This window comes from Zingiber officinale, chromosome 10A (genome assembly GCF_018446385.1).
Source record: "Zingiber officinale cultivar Zhangliang chromosome 10A, Zo_v1.1, whole genome shotgun sequence".
NCBI lineage: Eukaryota > Viridiplantae > Streptophyta > Magnoliopsida > Zingiberales > Zingiberaceae > Zingiber > Zingiber officinale.
The window spans coordinates 88497123-88522329 of NC_056004.1; the positions used below are offsets into that span (position 1 = coordinate 88497123).

The window sequence follows — 25207 nt, forward strand, 5'->3', positions numbered from 1 at the left end:
TATATATATATATATATATATATATATATATATATATATATATATATACCATGCTTCAATAATTAAAAATCATATTTCAATCCTGATTGAATCTGCAATTTTAACCGATTTTGAATAATTTTGATCGGTTTTGATCGATTTTAAGCGGTTTTAAATGATTTTTGACCGATTTTGATCGATTTTTTAAAAAAATTTCAGCTTTAATGATTGACCGGATCGGATCAAGAATCGATTCGCGGTTCAACCGGTCGGACTGGCCGATCCAGTCCGGTTTTCTCAACACACGGCCTTAAACACGGTGCTCGGTGCTCCACTCTAAACCATACGTAAAGGCGAAAGATTAACACGAGGAGAGTGTAAAAGATCAAAATGATCGAGCTATCAATTACAATAATTAATGACAAGAATACAAGTCAAGCGGTCCCATTGCCTCTAATCTCCTTTAATGGTGATTAGTTGGAGAGAGAGGACCACTTCCTCCTCTACCTCTCCTTTCTCTTTCTTCGCCCCAAATTCGATGTTACCGATCATTTTTTTTTTCTTATTTCTCTTTCCTTCTCTCTTTCTTTCTTTCAATAATTTGCTCTAGCTCCGTATATAAAGTCATGCATCTCCTGTGATCATTAATGGCGAAATTCTTCATCAGAACAACAAGCTAGGTTTATTTGAAGCTCCACAGGACTGCCTTTTAAGTGCCAGTTGAGGTAACCGAAGTTAATTAATTAAATATATTAATTAATTAACCGATTTCTTTCTGCTCTAATAATTCAATCTCCAGCTGGTTCTTCTCTGAACATGACCCACCAGTTCTCTTCCATGCGAGGATTCTGCAACAACAACCACGACCTGTTCTTCGGCAGCCACCAGGCGGAGATGGAGAGCAAGAACACTACTTTTGGCTGGCTTCATCATGATGACAATTATTCACAGCAAGTTGTTCAGTACTCGAAGAACTCCAAGCTAGCGAGGGCAGCTCAGGAGCTACTGTGTGAGTTCTGCAGCCTCGCAGCAGGGGAGAGCAGTGGCCATGATGCCAAGAAGAACAAGAAGAAGAAGAAGAAGGGGCTCGAGGAGGAAGGAATTAACAATAAGGATGCATCATGGAACGACCAGTCGTTTTGCAGCTCCATGGACTTCATGCAGCTCCAGAAGATAAAAGCCAAGCTTTTAGCCATGCTCGAGGAGGTGAGTTCTGATGGATTACTGCCAAATAATTATTAGTTGCTAAGGAATAAGATCTCTGAAGTGATTACACTAGATCCACATGAATGTTGATATCTGACCTACCCCTCTTCTTCCCTTTCATTAATTAAAAGTATCCCACACCGTCCTCTCTCTCTAGGGAACCGGTTCAAAAAATAATAATTCCAATTCATCATATTTTGTTCAATTATTCACGATGTATTATATAATTTTAATTTAAATATACTCGAATTAAGATCTGAATAATTTAAATTGAAGTTAGATTTAAGTCATTTTGAATTATAATACAAATGGTCCTGAGACAGATTAACAGAGGGATTGAAGATGAGCATATTCATCTTTTGTCACAATGAATTATAATACAAAAATTGATGTTATTGTTCTCTTGTGCAGATCGATAATAGGTACACAAAGTACTGCCACCAAATGAGGAACGTCGTGATGCCGTTCGAGGCCGTCGCCGGCGAAGACGCTGCGAAAGTCTACTGCTCGTTGGCGTCCGAGGCCATGTCGAGGCATTTCCGGGGCCTCAGGGACGGCGTCGCGGGGCAGCTCCGGGCGCTGAAGAAGGCGGCTGGAGAGGACGGCTGCGTCGACCGCAAGACGTCTGTGGCAGCCGGGACGACCCTCGGAGAGACGCCGAGGCTGAAGCTGCTGGACCAGCGCATGCGGCAACACAAGGCGCTCCGGCAGGGCTTGCTGGTGGAGCAGCCGCCATGGCGGCCGCAGAGGGGCCTCCCCGACCGCGCCATCGCCGTCCTCCGTGCTTGGCTCTTCGAACACTTCCTTCACCCGTAATTAATTAATTAATTAATTAATTAAACCTCAATTAAAGTTAATCCTTCCAATTAATTAATCTCACTTGTGCACTCACAAAGCTAATTTATCTTCGAATAATGCATCAGGTACCCAAATGATGTCGATAAACACATATTAGCAAGACAAAGTGGGTTATCAAAAAGCCAGGTACCTCCATGGATCTCAAATTTTGATTTGCAATGCATGATAATTTTATATTCATCAGAATTTGACCGATAATCCATGATCGATAAATATTGTACCTGACTATTATTTTAGTCGGTATTTATTTAAAAAAAATAACTACCAAATATATATCAATCTTGATTGATATCTATATATGTTCCGAGACAGGTTTCCAACTGGTTCATAAACGCAAGAGTGAGACTATGGAAGCCAATGATTGAAGAAATGTACATGCAAGAAATGAAGGAGCTCCAAAACCCTAATCACCATTCAACCCTAGAGGGCACCATGGACTATTGCCAAGACCCTAACTCCGACCTCACCATCTTCGATCAAAAGCCCGCACCACCGCGGCAACTCATTGTCTCCGACATGATCAGGATGGTGGATGGGTTAGACTTGCACTCAAAATATAGTGAGCATTCGAGGGTTGGCAATAGTGCTGTGTCATTGTCACTAGGGTTGCAGCAACACAGTGGAGGAGGTGTGAGCTTGTCTTTGTTGCCTCAGTCGTCATCGTCGTCCCTTCTTGTCCTTCCTCATCACATTGTTGATCATGAAGATCAACAGGTGCAATTTTCCATTCTAGATGAGGAAGAAGGGGAGAAGCAGTTGCCATACATGAACTTGGTGGGAGCTCAGTTGCTACAAGATTTGGCAAGATAGGACTAATGAATGAATCAGTTGTAAGAGTTTGACATATTTAATTACTTGATGACAATTATATTTATGATCAAATTAAATTGTCTATTATATTTTGCTTAAATTTTGCATTAGTAATAATTAGGCATCGATCGATTTATATTTGTGATATATATGGAGAAATGATTGGTTATGGCCTCATGTAATTAGCATTTTAATATAATTGGAGGGTGTTTGGTTTAAGATTTAATTGAGAATTACTCCAAATTTAAGATATTTGAGTTTACTTATTTACATTAGTATCAAACTATCTTTTAAGATGAATGTGAAAGAATATATATAATTGTTAATTTAGATAATCATTTTGATGAGAAATATTAGTTATTCATAAATAAAAAAAAATATTTGATTCAAGACAAATTAGATCAAATTGATTTATTAGTTTTAATATTATATTACAATGAGAATGATACTTGAATTGTTTATAAACTAATCTGGCCAAAACAACCAACTTTTTTTTTAAAAATCAAATTGAATTAGAATATAAACAATTTAAAACTATTCAAAATCATTAATTACTCTTTAAGTATGCCAAAACTATAGTAGTATAGTTCTATTAACAAATAATCAAAACATATGATTTTTTATTTATATATTTTTTTAAAATAGCTAAAGATTTCAAAAAGAAGGATCTATATTATAAATAAAAAAACGACCATATGATACATGAAACTTCCATTAATATTTATTATACACCGTCTTACTAAATGAAATAAAATTTTATCAAATCAGTAATTAAGTTGAGGCTTTTTAAACTAAAAAACGTCAAAAATATTTTTTTCAAAAAAAATTATAGTTTTAAAATACATTATTATAGTAATTACAGCTTCTTTACAACGTGTGATAAGTAATAATTAGCTAATAATATAGTTACAATGCGTAATAACTAGTTATTATAATAGCTACTATAATATATTAAAATAATTAAATTAAAAATACTATAAATAAAAAATATTATTATATAAATGTTCTAATCAAAGTTATTTAATTTTGATTAAAATCACTTCAATTTAATTAAAATCATTTCAAAACTATTATTACTTATGATTTAATAAATTAAAATAATTTTAACTAAATTAATAAAACTATTTTTTAATATAACAATACTCTATATATGACAATTTTAATTAAATTAGATAAATTTTACTTTATATTGTAATAATTAGCACTATAGCAGATGCTCCAACAACACTAAAATAAAAATATTTTTATCAAACATAGAATAGGCTAAAATATAATCTAAAGCTTTGGGAAGCAACTAACGCCCTTAAGACGTAGGCTAGATAATCGGCACATGAAATTTTTAATATAATGGTCAGAAATCGATTCTCAAGAACTGACGATTTATAATCACCTTATCATACGTCCAACATCTATATATCTGTATTGATCTCCTTTCATATCCGTATGATTGATACTAGGAGGATCATTAAACTAACGGATCTATCTTTTTGGAAACAACTAACACCACAGCCAACCATTGGCAGATTTACAGAATGCTACAATGTGGAAATTCCATAAAAGCTAAATCTAACAGTAGAGCAATACAAGATTATGACGAGACCAGAGCCGAATCTTAAGCAAGGCTGTCCTGAGCTCTAGCCTGACCCATAATTTTATTATTATTATTTAAGTTTTTTACTTAATCCATTAAAGGCCGCCCCTTTCATACCTAAAGCCCAATCCAACTCTAAGTCCCAGATTAAGTCACGTCGCAGGACAAGCCAAAGCCATAAGATCTACTCTCACAATGGTTATCAGCATCTCATGGAACAGGAGCTGTGGAGACTTCACCTTGCTGATCCTCTTCAGCCACAGCCACACTGCTAGCAACTGATGTTGCTTCCAGGAGGTTGGAGCTGAGTTGTTGTTGACCACTGTCGAATGTTAGCACTTTGGCCTCCAAGTTGGGAATGATCGGCGGTCGAGTTCTCCGTGTCACCGTCATCTTCAATCCTTGGGTCGTATGGATTGTCGCACCGGTCGTCATCTCTACCTGCGTACAATACAAACGGTAAAAGACTGATCGACGGTTCAATGCAAGGTGCGTGGATTGCATACTGGGGGAGCTCTGGGGGCTAGGTGGAAGTTGAATCTCCTAACTAGCATTGCTGTTGCAACCACAGTCTGCAGAAAAATGATGTGCCATAGAATCAGTCAAATCCTGTTTTTTTTTTTCCAACAATTTGATATCCATTATAGAAAATTTATCATTAATAATATTCAAATTAACTATAGCATTTTATTACATCAGTTAATATTTTCTTTACTCTTTCTAACTCTTACAGTTTCCACTTTGATAGACGAGCTCTTTTGATCATAGAATATATATTAATTGTTTTTCAACATATTTACACCATCTTGAGTTACGTTCAGCATTTTCAATTCCATCTTTTCTAATAATTCTTCATATTCATCATACCATTTCTCACCTCCATTGTTAACCGAAAGAGGGCATGATGATCGCACAAAGTAGTTAAAGAAGATATTTGACTGCAGCAATGTACTACAGATGTGATACCAGGAAAAGATTACCTCAAATGTAGCAAACATGTCTCCAACACATTTCCTCGGTCCACCACCAAATGGCAAGTAACTGAAAGTAGTACATTGATATGGTTACGAAGCAGATAGGAAAAAAATATTTAAAGATTCATTATGAATGCTCTAATAAGTAACAACCAGTAGCTTCCATGTGTATATACATAAATATAAATGATATAATGAATAGATATCCATATCAGCGGAAAGATGGGAGCACTTTAATTACAATTAGTTGCTTGCTGTTTATCAAGACTGTTGTTTTACTTAAATTTCTGCAATACATAAGCTTATTAGTTTAAACGCAGATATTGGAGATAAATGGGTCTTTAACTAGCAACTAGCTTCACTGAGCCTAGAGTTTCACAAAGGAATCTCCATCGAAACAAGTCAGTTTAAAGACTAGAGACCTAATTCAGATATCAGTTCCTTAACTTCTTCAGATACTTTTGAATGAGAGAAACTGGGAGGGCCAAGGATTCATCTTAGAAGATGGCACCAAAAGTTGTCTTACCTCAGGTCCCATTTTGACAAGGTGACCTTAGAGAGGCTAGACATTCTGGGAAAACAACAAAAAAAAAAAAATCTAGGGATCTTGCAGTTGTTGAAATTCAGGAAAGAGTAAACTTGAAAGTCACCATCGACACCTTTCTGAAAGACAAAGCAGTAGATCCAAAGATCTAAATATCAACTGAATCCAAGATGGTCAAAATACTTTAACAAGACTTCTGTAGAAAATTTAAAATGACAATCTCAAAGCTTGCAAACAATAGTTGTCAACTTCCAAGCCTGAAAATTTGAATGAGTTTACCAGTTTCTTTAAGAGCTTAATTAGCAGTTTCTATGACTGATTATCAACTTCAACCTGGGATCCTGGTATCTAAGCAGCTAGGTTTAGAACATTTTAAATGTACATTCTCATTCAGACATTGAAATGGCTGCAAAGGAATTGGGCAAAAACAAATCATCAAGCCCTGATGGATTTGACTGAGTTTCTGCTGAGATGTTGGGAGTTGATTAAGATGGATATAATCCACATGTTTGACAGTTTCAATGAGGGATCCCTAGATCTTGATAGATTGAAATATACATTAAAAACTCTCATACCTAAGAGGCAAGGAGTTAATGCTGCCGCTGAGTTTAGACCAACCACCCTTGAGAACATAATTATCAAGTTGATAAGCAAGGCCTGTATCCACAAGGAGGGTCCTAAAGATGCATATATGTATGCATCTGAAATTCAAAATACTTGCAACTATCTGATCATGGAAGTAACCATGATAAAACTAGATTATGAGAAAATATTTGACAGAATGCACTGGGTAATCTGATTTTAATACTAAAACTCCATGATTTTCCCCTAGTTGGACCAATTGGATAGAGAGACTCCTTAATTCTGCACATCCAGCAGTCTTCCTAAATGGGGTACAAGGTCCATGGTTTAGAATAGAAAAGATCTCTGGCAGGAAAATCCACTCACCTCTTTTATTCATCCTACATGCAGAGAGAATGCTAATAATATGTCATGAATTTGGGATCTATTCATAAAGTTGAGCTGAAAATTCTAGCACAAGACATCCCCATCATGGTGCAATATACTGATGATACAATGTTATTCATTAGAGGAATTGAACATTATATCAAACACCTTAGCGTTATCTTGAGCAGAGATCGAACTTTGAGCTTGGAGAGCTCGTGACTTGATGAGGTCGAGTGAATATGATATTGATGATGGCTTGGTGCACCTAAGGTGATACGCTCAATACTCAGGTTCATAGAGATCAAACAAGGTTGCATGAGGTGACTTAGGGACTGCAGGACCAAGAGCACTGAGGTGGTATTGACACAACTTTGGTTTATAACTTAGCATGGCTAAGTTGATAGCTTGGTTGCTCGAGGTCCATGGAGATTGAAGAAGAATGGATGAGGACATTTGAGGGATAATGGGACAACGAGCATCGAGGGCAGTGTAGGCGATTCTAGTGGAGGAACATTAAGTAAGTGAAGCATGAAGGATAGCACGTGGAGTGAGTTGTGAGCTCGGTGCATCTAAATGACAAGTAACCTATGGGAGACGGCCTAGTGACGAATTAAAACTACAAAAATAAATTCCAGTGAGCATTGTGAGATCGGTATGCATGGGTAAGAGTAGAATATCAACTTAGACAAAACTTTGATCACTAAAATGATCGTAGTCGGGTAATTGAGTTGACTAGAGGTCTGAGTCAACTAAGGAGCTGATGACTCAAGGTAATTAACTAGTGACCATAATGTTTTTATTTGGATATGAATCAACTGGGTAGTCAACTAACCTATAATGACTGATGGTAAGATCCAGTCCATAGATGCTACAACAGGAAAGTCAAAAGAGCCATTGATTGAATAAAGTTGTGTTGCAACGATTGAACGACTATAGTGCCCTAGTCAACTAACGGTGGAATCCAATTTACTTAGGTAGTCATTGTCAAACTCAAGTTGAGGCGATCAAAAGAAACAACCAAATGATGAGTGGATCCAACTGACTGATTGATATCAAGTGAAGAATGAAGAGGCTATAAATATGGAGCTTGGTGGAGGCTTGAAAGTTGGCAAATAGTGATTGGTTGATCCTATTATAAGCATCTTGTGTACTTTTAGCCTTCTTTTCTGTATTTCTTCTAAACCTTGAAAGTTGGAAGAAGTTTTTCCTCTCGGGTAGTTCAGAGCAAAGGAGAAAGAGACTTTCTGGGAATGACTCACTAACGTAGGTCGTGAAGTAGGAACGGAAATTCTAAATCACATAAATGCCTTGTGCTAGCAATTAATATGTACTACATGTGTAGTTTTTATTATAATGCTAATTGTTTTCTGACCTTGCTAAGCAATAGCAAGAGTAGTTAGAATTGCTATTTGTAGGCATAATCGCTATTCAAGCCCCAGCATATCCAGCCATCTCACACACACCAATCCCAACACAGTATAAGCACTCAACTCAGCACAAAACAAATCAGATTTCAATTTAGTTATTCAGAAATTACTCCCCGAAGAAAAATAATAACATGAGAAGTAAACCAAACAAAATCAAATCAACAACACAGAACAGTTAAAAGACACACACACACACACACACACACAAAAAGACACACACGAAAAGAGACGTAGATGAATGATTTCCTTGGATGATTTATAGTTCAATCCAACATTTAAATTAAACAAGTCATTGGCTCCAAGATGATGCATGCATGTAAGGAAACACAAAATTTCTTTAAATATTTCAAATCAGAAAATTGATTTACATCTACTAGAGAATCACAAATGAGAGAAAATCTAATAAAAATTTCTACTAATTTGAAGTCAGTACAGAACCTGAAATTTTGATTGCTCTCATTTGGATTTGGTCCATCCAATGGCCATCTCTCTGGATTAAATTTCTCAGCATCAACCCAATACTTTGGACTGCGATGGAGGTTCCACACAGAAATGAAAATATCTTCACCCCTATCACTCAAAAAAAAAATCATTAACAGTGTGTTAAAACACATTCGTAAGGACAATTATCACCAAGTCAATGACATCATTGTCTTCCAATTATTTTACAAATTTTTGTGCAAGAAAAGGACAAAAAAAATTATCATCTGCAATCCAAATTTTTTGGCAGAGACATGTCCACATCTAATTTAGTTCGATGTCCTTACCTTTTTAGGGAATGCCCTTACCTTTTTATTGGGTATTTGCCAAGCATATCATCCTCAAGAGAGCGACGGATTAATACAGGTGGTTGTGGATAAAGCCTCAGTGACTGAGCAAATGTTGGATGGTAAGTTTTGTTGTATTTCTTACATTAACTAACTAAATTCAAATCTCACTTCTAGTCATCATAGTGAATGCCAACATCTTACTTCATTAATTACTCGAGTAGTATACTTCAGCTTCTTCATATCGTCAATTCTTGGAAACTCATCCCCCAGAACAGAATCAACCTAGTGACAAAAATAAAAGCAAGAATCATATGCCTTGCACTAAAAATATGGAAGATTTTTTTTTTTTTTGCTCCAACCTTAATCACTTTACCTCATCCTGGAGCTTGGCCACTACCTCCGGAGACTGTGGATAAATATAAACATCTCAGTCATAAGAAAAGATTTTATAATCTAGATTTAAATCAAATCAGAAGAGTACATAAATTGCAATGTACCTTAGAAAGAAGATAAAATGTCCATGTAAGTACTGCAGCAGATGTTTCATGACCAGCTATAAGCATTGTCATTAGATCATCCCTTAGCTGCTTGCTAGATACCTAAAAAGACAGGAAACAAAATTAGATAAATGAAAATTGTTGTGAGGCAAGTCTAATTACTAAATCACATTATTACAAGCATACATCATCACCAGAAGCAAGTAGGAAGTGAAGAATGCTAGGATCTTGCTCGTTCATGTATTCTTCATGAAATTGCAGGTCCTCTTGCTCTACCATTTTCTGAAAATATGAAAAAGTATAAAACTTGAAATACTAGAAAAGTTTACCAGTAAATAATGCAAGATAATGCGAAGACCCATGGGTAGGTAAGAATCACCATATTGATACACAATACATGAAACTATGACAACTAGGAAAAAGGATTCCCTATATTGGATATAGACATGCCGACATTTCAGTACATCAAGATATTATTTTAATAATAAAAGAAAAGAAATGATAATAAAGATAACAATTTAAGTTTTAACTACTTTACCTTGCAGATAGCGATGAGATCATCAAGTGTGTTATTTATCAACTTTAGGGCTTGTGAAACTTTCCTCTGCCTCGGAGAGATGTCTTTCCAAATTGGAATTTCCCAAGTTGGAATCGGAGAAGTACTTCTCATCTCTGCTTCTCGAAGAGAAATGTAAACTGCCTAACAATTCCATTGACAAAAAAAAAGTAGGTAAAGCAATCCATAACCACATTATGTAAAACAAATCTTAAATGTTCAAATGATACAAATAATTAATCACCTCAACAATCCCATTATCATGTGATAATGAGTCAAACTCATAATTGAAAACTGCCTTTCCAATTACATCAAGTGTTAACCGTGAAAAGAGAGACTCCATCTCCATGTCCTCCCCATCCGAAGCTGCAGCATCCAACTTCTCACATAGCCTATATGAAGCTTCTCCAAAGAGTTTGATCATGGCAGCTACATACTGTGAATTACAAATATGTGAGTGAGTGTCAAACACTGTCTGGGATAAAAAGGAGATATAACCAAATATTCTAGAGGTCGGCCTCTAAGTGTGCATAAGTTCTCTGGATTTACCTGGCAGGCAAACCAGGAAGAAAGGATTACTTGGGCAAACCCGGACACCTAGATTATCAAAAAAAAAAAAAAAAGGAGATATAACCTTCTGATGCAAAGCTGGCACAATTGCACGTCTCCTTACTCGCCAAATCTCACCATCAGCTGGGATCAAACCCTTTCCCATCACAAACTCCAAAATTTCTGCTAATATACCCTGCATGCACCAAACTCTAGTGCGTGACTAATATGCAATGCCAGACAAAATGAACAAGTGAAATGATCACAAAATGAAGATACCTTGGAATAAGCCTTAGCATTGTCCTTAAGTATGTGTTTGGCAATTTGTGGATCGGAAACAATCAGAAAGGACTGATGACAAATGCAAATTCAGTGCCCTTGCAATGAGCACGCAAAACTTCTACCTACATTGAAATAAAAGATTGCAATTGATATCCAAACTGTTACCTTGGGACCAAAGATGAGGCGGAATATGCCTCCATATGTGAGGAAGAGGTCGTACAGAGGGATGAAGAAGGCCTGACCCGCGATGGCATTCATTGACCCTTTCGCTTGAGGGATCTCCAGGCGTCCTCCTTCACTGATACTGGCGGCCCATCTTGACAACAAGCCTTCAAGGGACTTCCCCGGCAGCCCCAGCTTAGAGAGCCCGTCTCTCAGAGCAAGCACCCAACTTTACTTGAAAAATAAGGTCCAAATTATACCAGTTCGGAAAAAGAGAAACTTAAGGGAGGAAAAAGGAGCTAGAAAGGGGGGAATACCCGGGTTGTTGGACGGTGAACTCGCCGGAGGCGATGCGAGAGGCGAGCTCCGCCCTCCGCTTCTCCTCCAACAGACGTTCCACTTCCTTCACTGCCCGGTCCTCATCTCCGCCGCCAGACCTAGAAGCCGAGCAGCGGATGGACAGCGCAGAAGGCCGCGAGGGGGGCAGGTAGTCGACGAACGGACGGTGAAGTCTCTGATGAGAAGCGGAAGCTAGCGGCTTAGGCCGCACCCGACGTTGGGATGAGACATACCCGGCTTGGAGAAGAGAGCAGGAGAGGTTAAAAGCCATGACACGTTGCCCCCTCTTCCACTCTCCTTTGGAACCAAAAAATTAAAAAAAAAAAAAAAGGGAAAAAAGAAGAAGAAGACGAAGCAAGACGCCGCCTTTACATACGCCGGAAGGTAAACGCCGGCTGTAGAAGGAGGGAGAAGGAGTCTTGTGCGACTTTAGGGCGGAGAGGCGGAGAGAGAGGGTCACGAGATGGCGAGAGAGGATGAGGCCTCTCCACTATAAGAGTGGAGCTTTTACACGAAGTATCGGCGCTTTCCTCCTTGAATCATGAAATAGACCCCTCCACGATTCGTAATTGACCGGTGAGCACAAAATGACATGGGGGTTGAAGACGTAGTTGTCCCGGAAGGAACCTTTCTAACAGCGCAAGGAGAATCTTACCTACCAGAAGCACCTTTTCGTTTTTTCGATAAATTGTCTTAAACTTCCCGATCAGAGCTTAAACTGCGTAAAGTCACCATATCAAGTTTTTTTTTTCCCCACTCCGTACACAAAAAATTTTATTTGCTTAGATAATTTAAATATCTTAACTAATTATCCTTATTTTTAAGATAAAAAAATTTAAAATAAAATATAATTTCTTTTAAATTTAACATATTTAAACTTAAATCAAATATATATATATATATAAAATTAAACATGTATAATTTCACTAAAATTTAATACCATTTCAAAAAAAATTTAATATGTTTTTTATAATACTATTAAAAAAGAATCTAATATATTTTCTATCCAATTGAACATGATTTTAATGCTCAATTTAATAGAAAATATATTAGATTCTATTTTAATAATGAATTTAGGAGGAATTATATTTTATTTTAGATTTTTTATACCTAAAAAGATATGAGGAGAAATTAGATAAATTGATATCTATTATATTTGATTAGGGAGTAAAAATAATTTTTTTTTACATGGAGACGGTAAGTAAAGTTTAAGTAATAATAAGGGATTTTAAGATAATTTTCTCCATTTTTTCTTTTTTTTTTCTTTGAATATTATTCATTTTAATTCTATAAGTTTTCCGAATGACAGATGGTATGAAAGAATACTTAACCTAGATGAATTTCTGCTCAGGTTATACTTGATCAGATATTCCACACGGTTGTATTTATAGTGATTAATAGTGAGATAAATAAAAAAATTGAGTATGTTAGCATGAAAGGAGTTCGAATTCTCTGTTCCTAAATTTCTCTGTCTTCGTGCCCCTTTATCGATCGGATGGATCAGATTACATCTCAAGGATGTCTTGCACATCACGAAAATATTGCACGCATCTTAAGGATGTCATGATACCTTGAGATGTGATCTGGTCCGTCCGATCGGCAGGGGACATGGGGACAGAAAAATTTGGGGACAGAGGATTCGAACTAGCATGAAAGAGTATTTTGTCCATTTTTATAAGTTTACCATATGAAACCCTAAAATAAAAATGATATAGTAGCTATCAAATCATAGTGGTTACAATGTAAAAATCTTAAATAAGAACATTGTAACAACTATGATTTGATAGCTGCTATAACATGAAAATCTTAAAATTAGAATGTTGTAGCAACTATCAAATTATAACCACATTTTGACAAAACTGCTAAAAGATAACACTACAAAGATAACAATTTTAGGAAAAACTATTATAAATTTGACAAAGGATAACTATTTTTGACAAAATCGTTGTCTTTGATACAATAGTTATCCCAAAAGACAATCTTAACAATAGTTGAGACAACGGTGTAATAAATTGTTGTCAATATAACGCTTGAAACAATGGTACATAAATCGTTGTCGTTGTGATAATAAGACAACGATTAATCATTTTCAATGAAATTATAACGACGGTTTCTTTTAACTTTTTTTTAATCAACAACGCTTTTTTATCATGATTTTCTAAAAATGTTGTGTTTTAGTATTTTTTTTTTTATCGCGCCTAAAATTTCCTCCTCACGCTCAAAATTTTAGCGATGTCCCTATTTTATCGCAATCCCGTTGACGAGGAGGCTGGCGAACAAGGAGGTCGCCCCCTTGCCGGCGGAACAAAAAAAAAATTGGGGCGCGGCGGTAAAAAACTCTTCACAGTGATGAAGAAAAAATCGCAATCGCAGGCTCGCAACAGGAGAAAAAATAGAACGGTGTCGGAGAAAACGAAGAGATGAAGAACAGTGCATTTTTTTAATTGTGAACCACGTGTCCCTTTTGATACAACCGCGTGTTCACATTGCGTTTTCATTCCATATATAATTATATAAAGGTTTAGTTTTTTATATTTTTATTTATCTCTCCTTGATTTTTTGTTTGACACGTCTTCATTCCATATATAATTATATAAAGGTTTATTTTTTATATTTTTATTTATCTCTCCTCGATTTTTTTGTTTCCGCCGCGGCGCCGCTCACAAAACCTTTATGGCTTTACCCTTGTGATCTTGGCATCTTGCCCTTTGTTTCTTCTCTCTCTCTCCCGAGCACCGACCAAAGCAGCAAAGCCGTAAAGTCCTACGCCCAAAGGCTGTTTTTCCCTCTCTTCCGAGTGCCGATCAAAGCGGCAAAGGTTCAGCCTTGTAAGAGCCCGGGACCCCTAACGAGGGGTCAACGCCACGGGGAGGTCAATTTGGCGCCGTCTGTGGGAACGCTCCTGCATCCGATCGGAAACAATGGACGAGGCTGGACGACAACACATGGTGACACTTTCGAATGAGGAACTCGACGCTCTGATCGAGATAAGGGCCGCCAAGCTCGTGGAGCAAAAGCAGAAAACCATAGCCGAGCGGCCAGAGCAGCAAGCAACATCAGCGTCTGGTGGTCGAGCGGAAGCACCACCGGCCACCGTTGCATTTCATCGAGCCTTATTCCGCACCCCTGAAGCTGCAGCAGCTCAAAGGGACCGGGGATCTTCTTCGGATGAAATGCCTAGACGAGAAGACAGAAAGGGAAAAGCGGACGCATCGCCTGGGCGGATCAATCGCCAATTTTCGGAGGCTGATCCTCTGCCCAAGCACTATGTGCCTCCGACGATTAGCGAGTATAATGGGACAACCGACCCGGATGATCATCTGGTAAGTTTGATCTTACTGACGCTCCATCAATACAGGATGGAGTAAAATGCAGTTTTCTTACCACTCTCTGGATCGGCTCAGCGGTGGTTTCGGAGGTTGCGGATGGATCCATCACTAGCTTCAAGGAGTTCGACGGCCTTCCTCCACCCTTTTGCGAGCAGTCGACGCTACCAGAAAACAAGCGTGAGCCTGTTCGCCATCAAGCAAGAAGCCCGTGAATCGCTCAGAGCTTACATCCAGCGGTTCAACAAAGTGGCGATGGACATTCCAACGGCCACCTCGGAAAACCATGATGAATGCCTTCACACAAGGCCTAGTGGATGGGGATTTCTTCCGATCACTCATCCGAAAGCCGCCCCGAGACTATGATCACATGCTACACCGGGCGAACGAATACATCAATGTGGAAGAAGCACAGGCGGCCAGGAAAAAAGAAACTCCAACCGAGCGGAAACAGCACGCCGCTTATCAGCCGCCTAGAGGACCAAGGGCCGAAGCAATCCGATCCCCCCACGCCAGGTCCCATGTGTAAGAGGTAGCTGCCGCCCGGCCCAAGCCAAAGAAGAGATGGACCCCGATGTTCTGCTCCTTCCACCGGACGGATACGCACAACACAAGGGATTGTCGAAGTCTTCCCTTCGTGACTCATCCTGCGCCCCGGAATGCCGGACGACGGTCTCCCTCAGTCGACAGGCGACAGAGAACTCATGAAGCCGATCGGACGAGAGCTGATAGGCCACAACAGCAACAGACTCCCGATCGGCATCGTTCTCCAAGGCAGGAGAATCGCCGAGCGTCCAGGGAACGATCTCGACCGTCCGCTCGGGAAGAGGAAAATAGAAGCAATACTTCCCGAGGCGAGATTAACGTTATTGCCGGCGGGCCGACCGGAGGAGACTCCAACCGAGCTAGAAAGGCGAACGTCCGGCAGCTCCAGATTCATGCAGTCGGCTGTAGCCGAGAACGAGCGGAAGGACCCGAAATTAGTTTCGGGCCCGGGGACTTGGAAGGAGTTGAAGTGCCTCACGACGACGCTCTGCTCATCAAAGCGGTAATAGCTAACTACACTATTCACCGTGTATTCATTGACACAGGAAGCTCGGTCAACATCATATTTAAGAAGGTGTTCGATCAACTACAAATTGACCGAGCCGAGCTGTTACCCATGACGACTCCGCTCTACGGGTTTACGGGTAATGAAGTTCAGCCGGTCGGACAGATCCGGCTGGCTATCTCGTTGGGAGAAGAGCCGCTCAGGAGGACAAGGACAACAAACTTCGTGGTGGTCGACTCTCCCTCGTCCTACAACGTCATTTTGGGACGACCGGCGCTCAGCGAATTCCGAGCGGTCGTCTCAACCTTCCATCAGAAGATCAAGTTCCCCGTGGAGGACAAAGTGGGAGAAGTACGGGGAGATCAGCTAGCAGCTCAGCGATGCTATATCGAGATGATCCGGGCAGAAGCCCATTCCGCTCGGAAGGTGCCCCGGATCGAGGTAAACGCCATTACTGAAAAGCCACCCTCTTTAATTTATGAAGAAAAAGAGGAAGTGCAGATTCACCCAACCCGACCGGAGGCCACGACTTTTATTGCATCCGATCTGGAGGAGAAGCAGAAAGAGGAGCTGATCCAATGCCTCCGGAGAAATCATGATGTCTTTGTCTGGTCGACACATGAGCTGCCCGGAATTTCACCAAGTATTGCGCAGCATGAGCTCCATGTCCGACCGGACGCTCGGCCAGTCAAGCAGAGAAAAAGAGATTTCAGCGTCGAGCAGAATGCCATCATCCGAGCGGAGGTGGAGAAGCTCCTGGAAGCCGGCCATATACGCGAGGTGCAGTTCCCGAGCTGGCTGGCGAACGTAGTATTAGTCTCCAAGCCGGGCAACAAGTGGAGAGTATGCATAGATTTCAGGGATCTCAACAAAGCTTGCCCGAAAGATTTTTATCCTCTGCCCCGGATAGATCAGCTGGTGGACTCTACGGCCGGCTGCGAATTAATCTGTATGCTCGACGCCTACCAGGGCTATCACCAAGTGCCGCTCGCCCGTGAAGATCGAGAAAAAGTCAGCTTCGTGACAGCCGGCGGCACTTATTGCTATAATGTGATGCCGTTCGGATTGAAGAATGCGGGGGCCACATATCAACGCTTGATGAATAAAGTATTCAGAGAGCAGATCGGGCGGAATCTAGAAGTTTATGTGGACGACATTCTCATTAAGTCCGTCCGAGCGCCCGATCTCTACAAGGACATGGAAGAAACCTTCCGAACGCTACGCAAATATGGAGTCAAGCTAAATCCCCAGAAGTGCCTGTTCGGAGCAAAAGGAGGGCGTTTCTTGGGGTACATAGTGACCGAGCGGGGCATCGAAGCAAATCCCAGCAAGGTGAAAGCTCTGCAAGATATGCCGCCTCCAAGAAATACAAGAGAAGTGCAGCGTTTGACCGGTCGGATAACCGCTCTGTCCAGATTCATCTCCAAAACCGCCGACCGGAGCCTTCCTTTTTTCAAGATCTTACGCAAGGCTACAAAATTTCACTGGGATGAAGAATGCGATCAGGCGTTCGAAGATTTAAAGGCATATCTGAATTCGCTTCCGGTATTAGCCAAGCCGACTATTGGTGAACCACTTTGTATTTATCTATCCTCGACCGAGCAGGCAATCGGCTCAGCACTGGTGAGGGCGAGCGGGGAGGAGCCTGTATATTTCCTTAGTCACATTTTAAAAGATGCTGAATCTCGCTACACTGGGCTCGAAAAATTTGCCTTCGCTCTGGTCCTCGCCGCTCGGCGCCTCCGTCCATACTTCCTGGCGCATACTATCATCGTCAAGACCAATAGCCCGCTGGGGCGTGTGTTGCTGAATCCAGAAGCGTCCGGTCGGCTCATCAAATGGACGACGGAGTTAAGTAAATTTGACATCCAATATCAGCCCCGCTCGGCGATCAAAGCGTAATCCTTGGCCGATTTTGTGACTGAGGTGCAAAGGCCGGAGCCGGAAGGTATGTGGAGAATATATGTGGATGGGTCGTCCACTCGGCTCGGAAGCGGAATTGGAATATTGTTGCTCTCCCCTTAAGAAGAAAAGATGCACTTATGCGTCCGGCTGGATTATAAAGCTACCAACAATGAAGCAGAGTATGAGGCCCTCATAGCTGGCTTGCAGGCTGCCCGGCATGTGGGAGCCGGTCGGGTAACTCCTCGGTCGCCATTCAGCAGCTCTCTGGTACCTTCGAAATCAATAGTGCTCGGCTCAAGCTCTACGCTGAAGCCTTCGAGAAGCTCAAAGCCGATTTTAGAGAAGTTATTGTCCAGAAGATACCCCGAGTAGAAAATCAAACAGCTGATGAGTTAGCCAAACTTGCGAGCTCAATAACGCCGGTCGCCATTCAGCAGCCAATTGAAAAAGTATTGTTGGTGGCGCACGTCGACCGGATGGCATGCCTTACGTTTCCAAGTGACTGGAGAACACCCCTTGCGGAGTTTTTGCGCTCAGGAGCCACACCGTCCGACCGGAACGAGGCCCAGCTGTTAAGGAGGAGGGCCGGTCGGTTCACACTCATCGGCGATCAGCTTTACAAAAAGGCTTTCTCACGCCCTTTGTTGAAATGTGTGAGCTCGGAGGACTCGGCTTACATCCTCCAAGAAGTACATCAAGGATCGTGCGGAGGACATCCGGGCGGACGAGCACTAGCTAAGAAGATCCTGCTAGCTGGATACTTTTGGCCAACTTTACAAGCAGACGCCGCTCGGACCGTGTCGACATGCCTTTCATGCTAGAAGTACCATAACTTCAACCACCGACCGACAGAGGAAATGAAGACATCAACAGTTTCATGTCCGTTCGACCAGTGGGGAATGGATATTGTTGGTCCATTTCCGATGGCGACCGGGCAGCGGAAATTTTTGTTAGTGGCGGTTGATTATTTTTCCAAGTGGGTGGAGGCTGAGCCGCTAGCCAAGATCACCGAACAGATGGTCAAAAAATTTATCTGGCAACACATCATCTGTCGGTTTGGCATCCCTCGCCGATTGGTTTCCGACAATGGGCGACAATTCACAGGGAAGATGCTAGAGGATTGGTGCAAAAGCTACGACATCGAGCAACACTTCACGTCCGTGGCTTATCCCCAAAGCAACGGTCAAGCCGAAGTAGCCAATCGGGAAATTCTTTGTATTCTGCGCGCTCGGCTCGACCATTTGGGAGGAAGTTGGCCAGATGAAGTGTCGGGCATCTTATGGGCCATCCGAACGACTCCAAAGGAAGGGACGGGCGTCACGCCTTTCCACCTGGTGTATGGCGGTGAAGCGGTCATTCCTGTTTAAGTTGGAGTCGAATCCGCTCGGATCCAAAGCTATGATGAGGGCAACGCCGAGCGGAGGAACATAGAGCTGGACCTGGTCGAAGAAGAAAGAGCCAAGGCGTCCGTCCGGCTGATGGCGTACCGGCAACGGATGAAGCAAAATTACAACCGCCGTGTAATCCCCAGATCATTCCAGGTCGGCGATCTTGTCTGGAAGAAAGTCAAGCCGGTCGACGACGTCGGCAAATTGGAGGCACCGTGGGTGGGCCCCTTCAAGGTTATTGAAAAGCTCCGCTCGGGCGCATATTATTTGGAGGATGAAGACGGGCGGCAGCTGGATCGACCGTGGAGTGCAAATCATCTCCAGCCTTATCGAGCCGGATGAAAGGTGCACGAATGTAACTCATTTTTGTGTATATGCTATCGCCCTGGTCCTTGTAATACAGGAAGCGAAATTAATTCAAAGGATGGCCAAGGGTTTCGCCGATCGGCAATATCGAAGTTAGCCGTAAAGACCGTCGAGCTCCGACGTTAAATATCGAGAGACGAGCCGGCGTCTATAAACGTCCGAGCGGAAGACCGTCGAGCTCCGACGTTAAATATCGAGAGACGAGCCGGCGTCTATAAACGTCCGAGCGGAAGACCGTCGAGCTCCGACGTTAAATATCGAGAGACGAGCCGGCGTCTATAAACGTCCGAGCGGAAGACCGTCGAGCTCCGACGTTAAAGATCGAGAGACGAGCCGGCGTCTATAAACGTCCGAGCGGAAGACCGTCGAGCTCCGACGTTAAATATCGAGAGACGAGCCAGTGTCTATAAACGTCCGAGCGGAAGACCGTCGAGCTCCGACGTTAAATATCGAGAGACGAGCCGGCGTCTATAAACGTCCGAGCGGATAGCCATTCACATGATACAATCAACGATAGCCTGGTTGTTAAGACCAACATACGGCTGGGCGGCTCGCTTACCAAAAATATACGGAAAACCCCTTGGGGGTAAGGCACAAAGCAAAGATTGGTCAATGAGAACTAAAGATAATTACGATACCAACGAAGGGCGTTCTAATGCCGAGAGGCTGCTCAGTCGCATGATGAAAGACGTTATTAAAGACAATCGACTTTAGTCTGACAAAGCGTGGTGCCGAGCGGAGGAGTTTTAAAGAACACTTTAGTTATGACGAGAGTAAAATTTCTTGCCAAAACAAAAGTTGAAGGAAAGGAAAAGATTATCTATTAAGCACAGGGCTAACCAAAAAAGCTACAGCAAAAATAAGTTTGGCCGAGCGGCGGGGATACAAAAAAGTTCATAAGAAACACTCCTCAGGCGTCGAAGTCAAAAAGAGCATCAGGGATGGCGCCCATCACAGTCGCAAGGTCCTCGGGAGGGATGGTCAGCTCGGCGGGCAGGTGGCCTTTGGCCTTTAAATGACCCACAGCCGCTTTGATTGCCTCTTCAAAGGTGAGTGAGATCTTGTCTGTAAACTTCTCCCCAAAGGCATCCGAGCGGACGAATGCCTTCCTCACCTCGTCAGAGCGAGCCGACTCCCCCTCTTGATACTCTTTGAGTGCGGCATGGGCAGCGTCGCTGGCAGCCTGGAGATCCTTCAAATCTCCATCAAATCTTTGAAGATCGGCCGAGCGGCTCTCCTTCTCGGTGGCCAGAAGAGCATCCAGATCCTTGATGCGTTGCTCCAGCCCTCTGATCTCCACCTTCATACGATCCATGTCATCAATGGCCTGGCGTTTCCGAGTGGTGGCCGTCTTGATCTCCTTATCTCGTTGTTTGACCATCGCTTCAAGCCGAACGACCTTGCTCGCCAGTTCGGAAGCCCGTTTCCGTTCGGCTTCCAGTAATTTTTTGGCCTTCTCCAGAGTGGCCGTCGACTGTTGGCTGTCCCCCGTGGCCTTGAGTTTTTTCATCTCATCCTCCAGCTCGGCCAACCGATCGCTAATGGCGATCTGCTCCACCCAGTTCTGCTCCACCCAGTTCTGCTAGCAAGTGTGAACAGGTTAAAAACATAATTCAAATACGCAAACAAAGAAAAAGAGCATACCCCGGTGGCCTGTTGTAGGTTGCTTTCGCCAAGCTGCCCGGGAGTCAGCATGGCTATTCGACGCCGAGCATCCACCCAAGCTTGGGCAAGAGGGCCCGTCAAGGTGATCTGCTGCTCAGGGACCATTGGCCGATTAGCAGCAGCCATGTACGCCTCCGAAGGAAGGCGCAGAACGGTTTTAATTAAATTCTGGCCGCTCGGTTCACTCTGAGAAGCAGCGGCCTTACCGGATGGCCCACCGGTGGACGAGGAAGGAAGCTCGCCCAAACGCCTGATACGGCGCAGAGTTCTTGAAGGGCTGGACGGCGGCACCTCAGAGCTTGCCCTCGGAGAGCCATGTGGGGTTGGGGTACTCTCTAGGGAAATCATCCCGGACAACACCGGAGCATCCGCGCCCCGCTCGGGTTGTGGCTCATCAAGTGGAGTTGAGGCAGAGGCAGATTCCGGTCGTCGGCGCTTCCGAGTGACTAGCGGAACGTCATCGGCCGAATGGCCCTCTACCTCAGCTTGGTTAGAAGGTTCAGTGCCGCCCGCTGCCTCGTCGTGAGAGGTAGCAGCGGCTAAGGCTTCAGGGGCATCCTGAGTCCCCTCACCTGATTCGCCGGTCGGATCGACTGGATCAAGGCCCCGCTCGGCGACCTCCTTGTTCTTCACCGCCTCAATCTGAGCGGCTTTCAATTTGAGCTTCTCGGTCGCCTTAGCACGCCACATAACTTCAGCTGCAGAGACAAAGATTAAATCAATTAGAACAAAAGAAAAAGGAGGGACGAGAATCACTTACTCATGCTGCAGGGCAGATCGGCTGCGGTGGAAGACAGGCCGAATATATACATTACTCCTGGGAGGAGTAGCTTGTCAATGTGATAGCGCTGACCCACCAACCGCTCGGCCGCATGAAGGTAGGCCGCATCACCTCTAAATTTGCCGAGCTCCGGTTGCGCCGGCATCGTCGTCTGCCACTTGGTACGAAAAGTTGGCCGCTCGAGAAAACGCACATAGAAAAAGTGCTCCTTCCAATGTTTGTTGGAGCTCGGCATATTGTCAAAGAGGACGAAGCCTATCCTAGACTGGAAAATAAAAGTACCCCACTCGACTTGCTTGGGATAAAAAAAGTAGTGAAAAATCTTAGGCTCGAGGGGGATGTTGTTCAGTTTAAAAAGGACTATCACTCCGCTCAACAGCCTAATGGAGTTGGGGACTACCTGGCTGAGCGGAATGCGAAAATAATTGCAAATATGTAAGAAGAACTTGTGCGGTGGGAAATGTAGCCCGGCCAAAAATTGGTCTCGGAAGAATAGAACGGTGCTGGGCGACGGTTCGTCAGGCCGATCGGCCGGTGTGGCTAACACTATTTGGTGGTCGGTCGGCAGATCATAGGTTCGAGTGAGGCGCAAGGCGTCCTCCTCGTCGAACCGGCTTTCCATGGTCGAATACCAAAGACCCGGAGCACCGCCGGTCGGCTGTGAGGTGTTGGTCATGGTATAAGGCTAGGGATGGACGCGCGATGGAAGGAGGGAGAAGTAAAAACAGGGAAAGAATGCGGGATGATGAAAGAAATAGCTAATAGAGAGGAAAAAGGAGGGGCAGCAAGGAGAAGGAATCCTTACGGGCAAAGAAGACGATCGAAGGAGGCTGTAAAGTCGTCGGAGAGCTAAAACGCGAGGTCGCCGGAAAAAAGGAACAGAGGGATGGCTGGAGACGATAAGGTCGAAATGCGGCGAAGAGCTGGGATCGGGAGCTTTATAAGGGCGGCCGCGATCAATTTACACCGTCCGATCCAGGTCGTCGATAACGAGGTCATCATCCAGCCGTTCATTTCAAACGGCGGTTGTCCCATCGGAAGTGACGCCACCGCCATACGCTAACAAACGCACGAGCACCACGTGTCAGCAGGATACTGGTCGCATTTAAGAAGCTCCCCTTACCGTGCGCAGCGCACGTGATGGGTAGTAGGGGAGAGCATCGGACATGGATTCCAAGAGAACACAAGGCACGGACAAGATACCGCCGAACGGATGAGTATACCTATGCCTGGCCGAGCGGCCTAATGCAGTGATCATTGCTCAGTTAGATCGGCAGTCCAGTCAGTCGGACTTCGTCAGACTAACAGGCAAGTGATCCGGTGGTAAGAGCCCGGGACCCCTAACGAGGGGTCAACGCCACGGGGAGGTCAAAAGGCCAGGTGGTCTGTCGAAGAAGGGTGAGCCGACCGGACTCATGAGAAAAGGGCAATCCGATCGGTCTGCCAGTAAACATCTGATAGTAAAAGGTGCCCTGACAGGGATCGGGGTTCCGACGCTCAATGAAATAGTAAACAATGGCCGAGCGGAAGGCCTAAGAGAAGGTAGGACACAATGGGCGCGCCGCCCGTGTATGAGGAGTTAGGCCGTCGGACGGCGCTCTTTCTAGGCCGGGCGGATGTCTGGCGGCGGTGGCTAAATAGTGAGGAACATCTGGCGGCGGTAGTCAAGTCGTATGGCTAAGCCATACTCCTAGTCTGACAATGGGGTGTCCTGTTGTCCCATCGCAAGCGCGATGGGACTGTTGCAGTATGGCGTCAGGTAAAGCTTTCTGACAAACACATACCGAGGTATGGGCTGCGGACACGTACGCGCCTCGGTAGGCGTGTAGAAGCTCTTTCACCGCTCTATATAAAGAGCCGCAGACTTCGCTGGAGGTACGCGTGAAACATCTCTGGAGCCACTCTTTTCCACTGTTTGCTTGCCTGATTTGAGCGTCGGAGGGTCGCCGCCGGGAACCCTTCCCGGCCGACTTCTGTGCAGGTTCGTCGGAGATTCGTGCGACCAGACGGAGGCCTACGCCATCGACTAGGAGCGCGCCACGTGCCCAGCGTCCTTTGGTTCGGCGATTCGGACAGGATCAGAAATTATAACGACGGTTTCTTTTAACTTTTTTTTAATCAACAACGCTTTTTTATCATGATTTTCTAAAAATGTTGTGTTTTAGTATTTTATTTTTTTGACCGCGCCTAAAATTTCCTCCTCACGCTCAAAATTTTAGCGATGTCCCTATTTTATCGCAATCCCGTTGACGAGGAGGCTGGCGAACAAGGAGGTCGCCCCCTTGCCGGCGGAACAAAAAAAAAATTGGGGCGCGGCGGTAAAAAACTCTTCACAGTGACGAAGAAAAAATCACAATCGCAGGATCGCAACAGGAGAAAAAATAGAACGGTGTCGGAGAAAACGAAGAGACGAAGAACAGTGCATTTTTTTAATTGTGAACCACGTGTCCCCTTTGATACAACCGCGTGTTCACATTGCGTTTTCATTCCATATATAATTATATAAAGGTTTAGTTTTTTATATTTTTATTTATCTCTCCTTGATTTTTTGTTTGACACGTTTTCATTCCATATATAATTATATAAAGGTTTATTTTTTATATTTTTATTTATCTCTCCTCGATTTTTTTGTTTCCGCCGCGGCGCCGCTCACAAAACCTTTACGGCTTTACCCTTGTGATCTTGGCATCTTGCCCTTTGTTTCTTCTCTCTCTCTCCCGAGCACCGACCAAAGCGGCAAAGCCGTAAAGTCCTACGCCCAAAGGCTGTTTTTCCCTCTCTTCCGAGTGCCGATCAAAGCGGCAAAGGTTCAGCCTTCGGCCTTCGGCCTTCGACCTTCAAGTAGGTAGATTTTATTTTATTTCTTTAATAATTGTTTGATTATTTCTTGATTACGGTATGATACAAGTAATAATTTAAAATTTTAATTGTTTAAATGTTTAGTTGCTTTTTATATTTGATTGTTGAATAATTAAAATTTTAGATTTTGTATATTTAATGGTTGGATAATTTGTAATTTAGTTTTTTATAAATTCTGAATATGCAATTAGTTTTTTTATTAGCAGTTAATTAATTGTAATTTGTGAATATTGATAATTTATGCTAAATTAATTTTATTTTTTTAAAAAAATTGTGTCGATGAATGATGTTAAATAATTTAATTGTGTTATTGTTAAATTGTTCACATTACTTTATGTTGATAATTTTTCCCCATACATTATAATTTGTAGAAA

General features: G+C 42.9%; 2 protein-coding genes across 4 annotated transcripts; one reads left to right on the forward strand and one right to left on the reverse strand.

The window, feature by feature from the left end:
• The first annotated feature begins 468 nt into the window (after positions 1-468).
• LOC122026211 (homeobox protein BEL1 homolog) lies at positions 469-3079 on the forward strand. 3 transcript variants are annotated; one of them, XM_042584862.1, is made up of 5 exons: positions 469-704; positions 779-1185; positions 1597-1997; positions 2109-2169; positions 2356-3079. In XM_042584862.1, exons 2-5 carry the CDS (start codon positions 796-798, stop codon positions 2851-2853), a joined length of 1350 nt encoding a protein of 449 aa, XP_042440796.1. In that variant the 5' UTR covers positions 469-704; positions 779-795; the 3' UTR covers positions 2854-3079. The 3 variants fall into 3 exon arrangements, with proteins under 3 accessions (XP_042440796.1, XP_042440797.1, XP_042440798.1); XM_042584863.1 differs by having other exon boundaries at positions 808-1185; XM_042584864.1 differs by having other exon boundaries at positions 824-1185.
• A 1298-nt stretch (positions 3080-4377) lies between these two features.
• Positions 4378-12034, reverse strand: LOC122026210 (protein LUTEIN DEFICIENT 5, chloroplastic-like). The gene is made up of 15 exons (XM_042584861.1): positions 11471-12034; positions 11157-11382; positions 10989-11060; positions 10795-10905; positions 10405-10596; positions 10143-10304; positions 9791-9886; positions 9605-9706; positions 9481-9513; positions 9309-9389; positions 9126-9208; positions 8776-8907; positions 5425-5485; positions 4951-5016; positions 4378-4885 (listed from the first exon to the last, which is right to left on the reverse strand). Exons 1-15 carry the CDS (start codon positions 11761-11763, stop codon positions 4655-4657), a joined length of 1941 nt encoding a protein of 646 aa, XP_042440795.1. The 5' UTR covers positions 11764-12034; the 3' UTR covers positions 4378-4654.
• Between the last annotated feature and the right edge of the window lie 13173 nt (positions 12035-25207).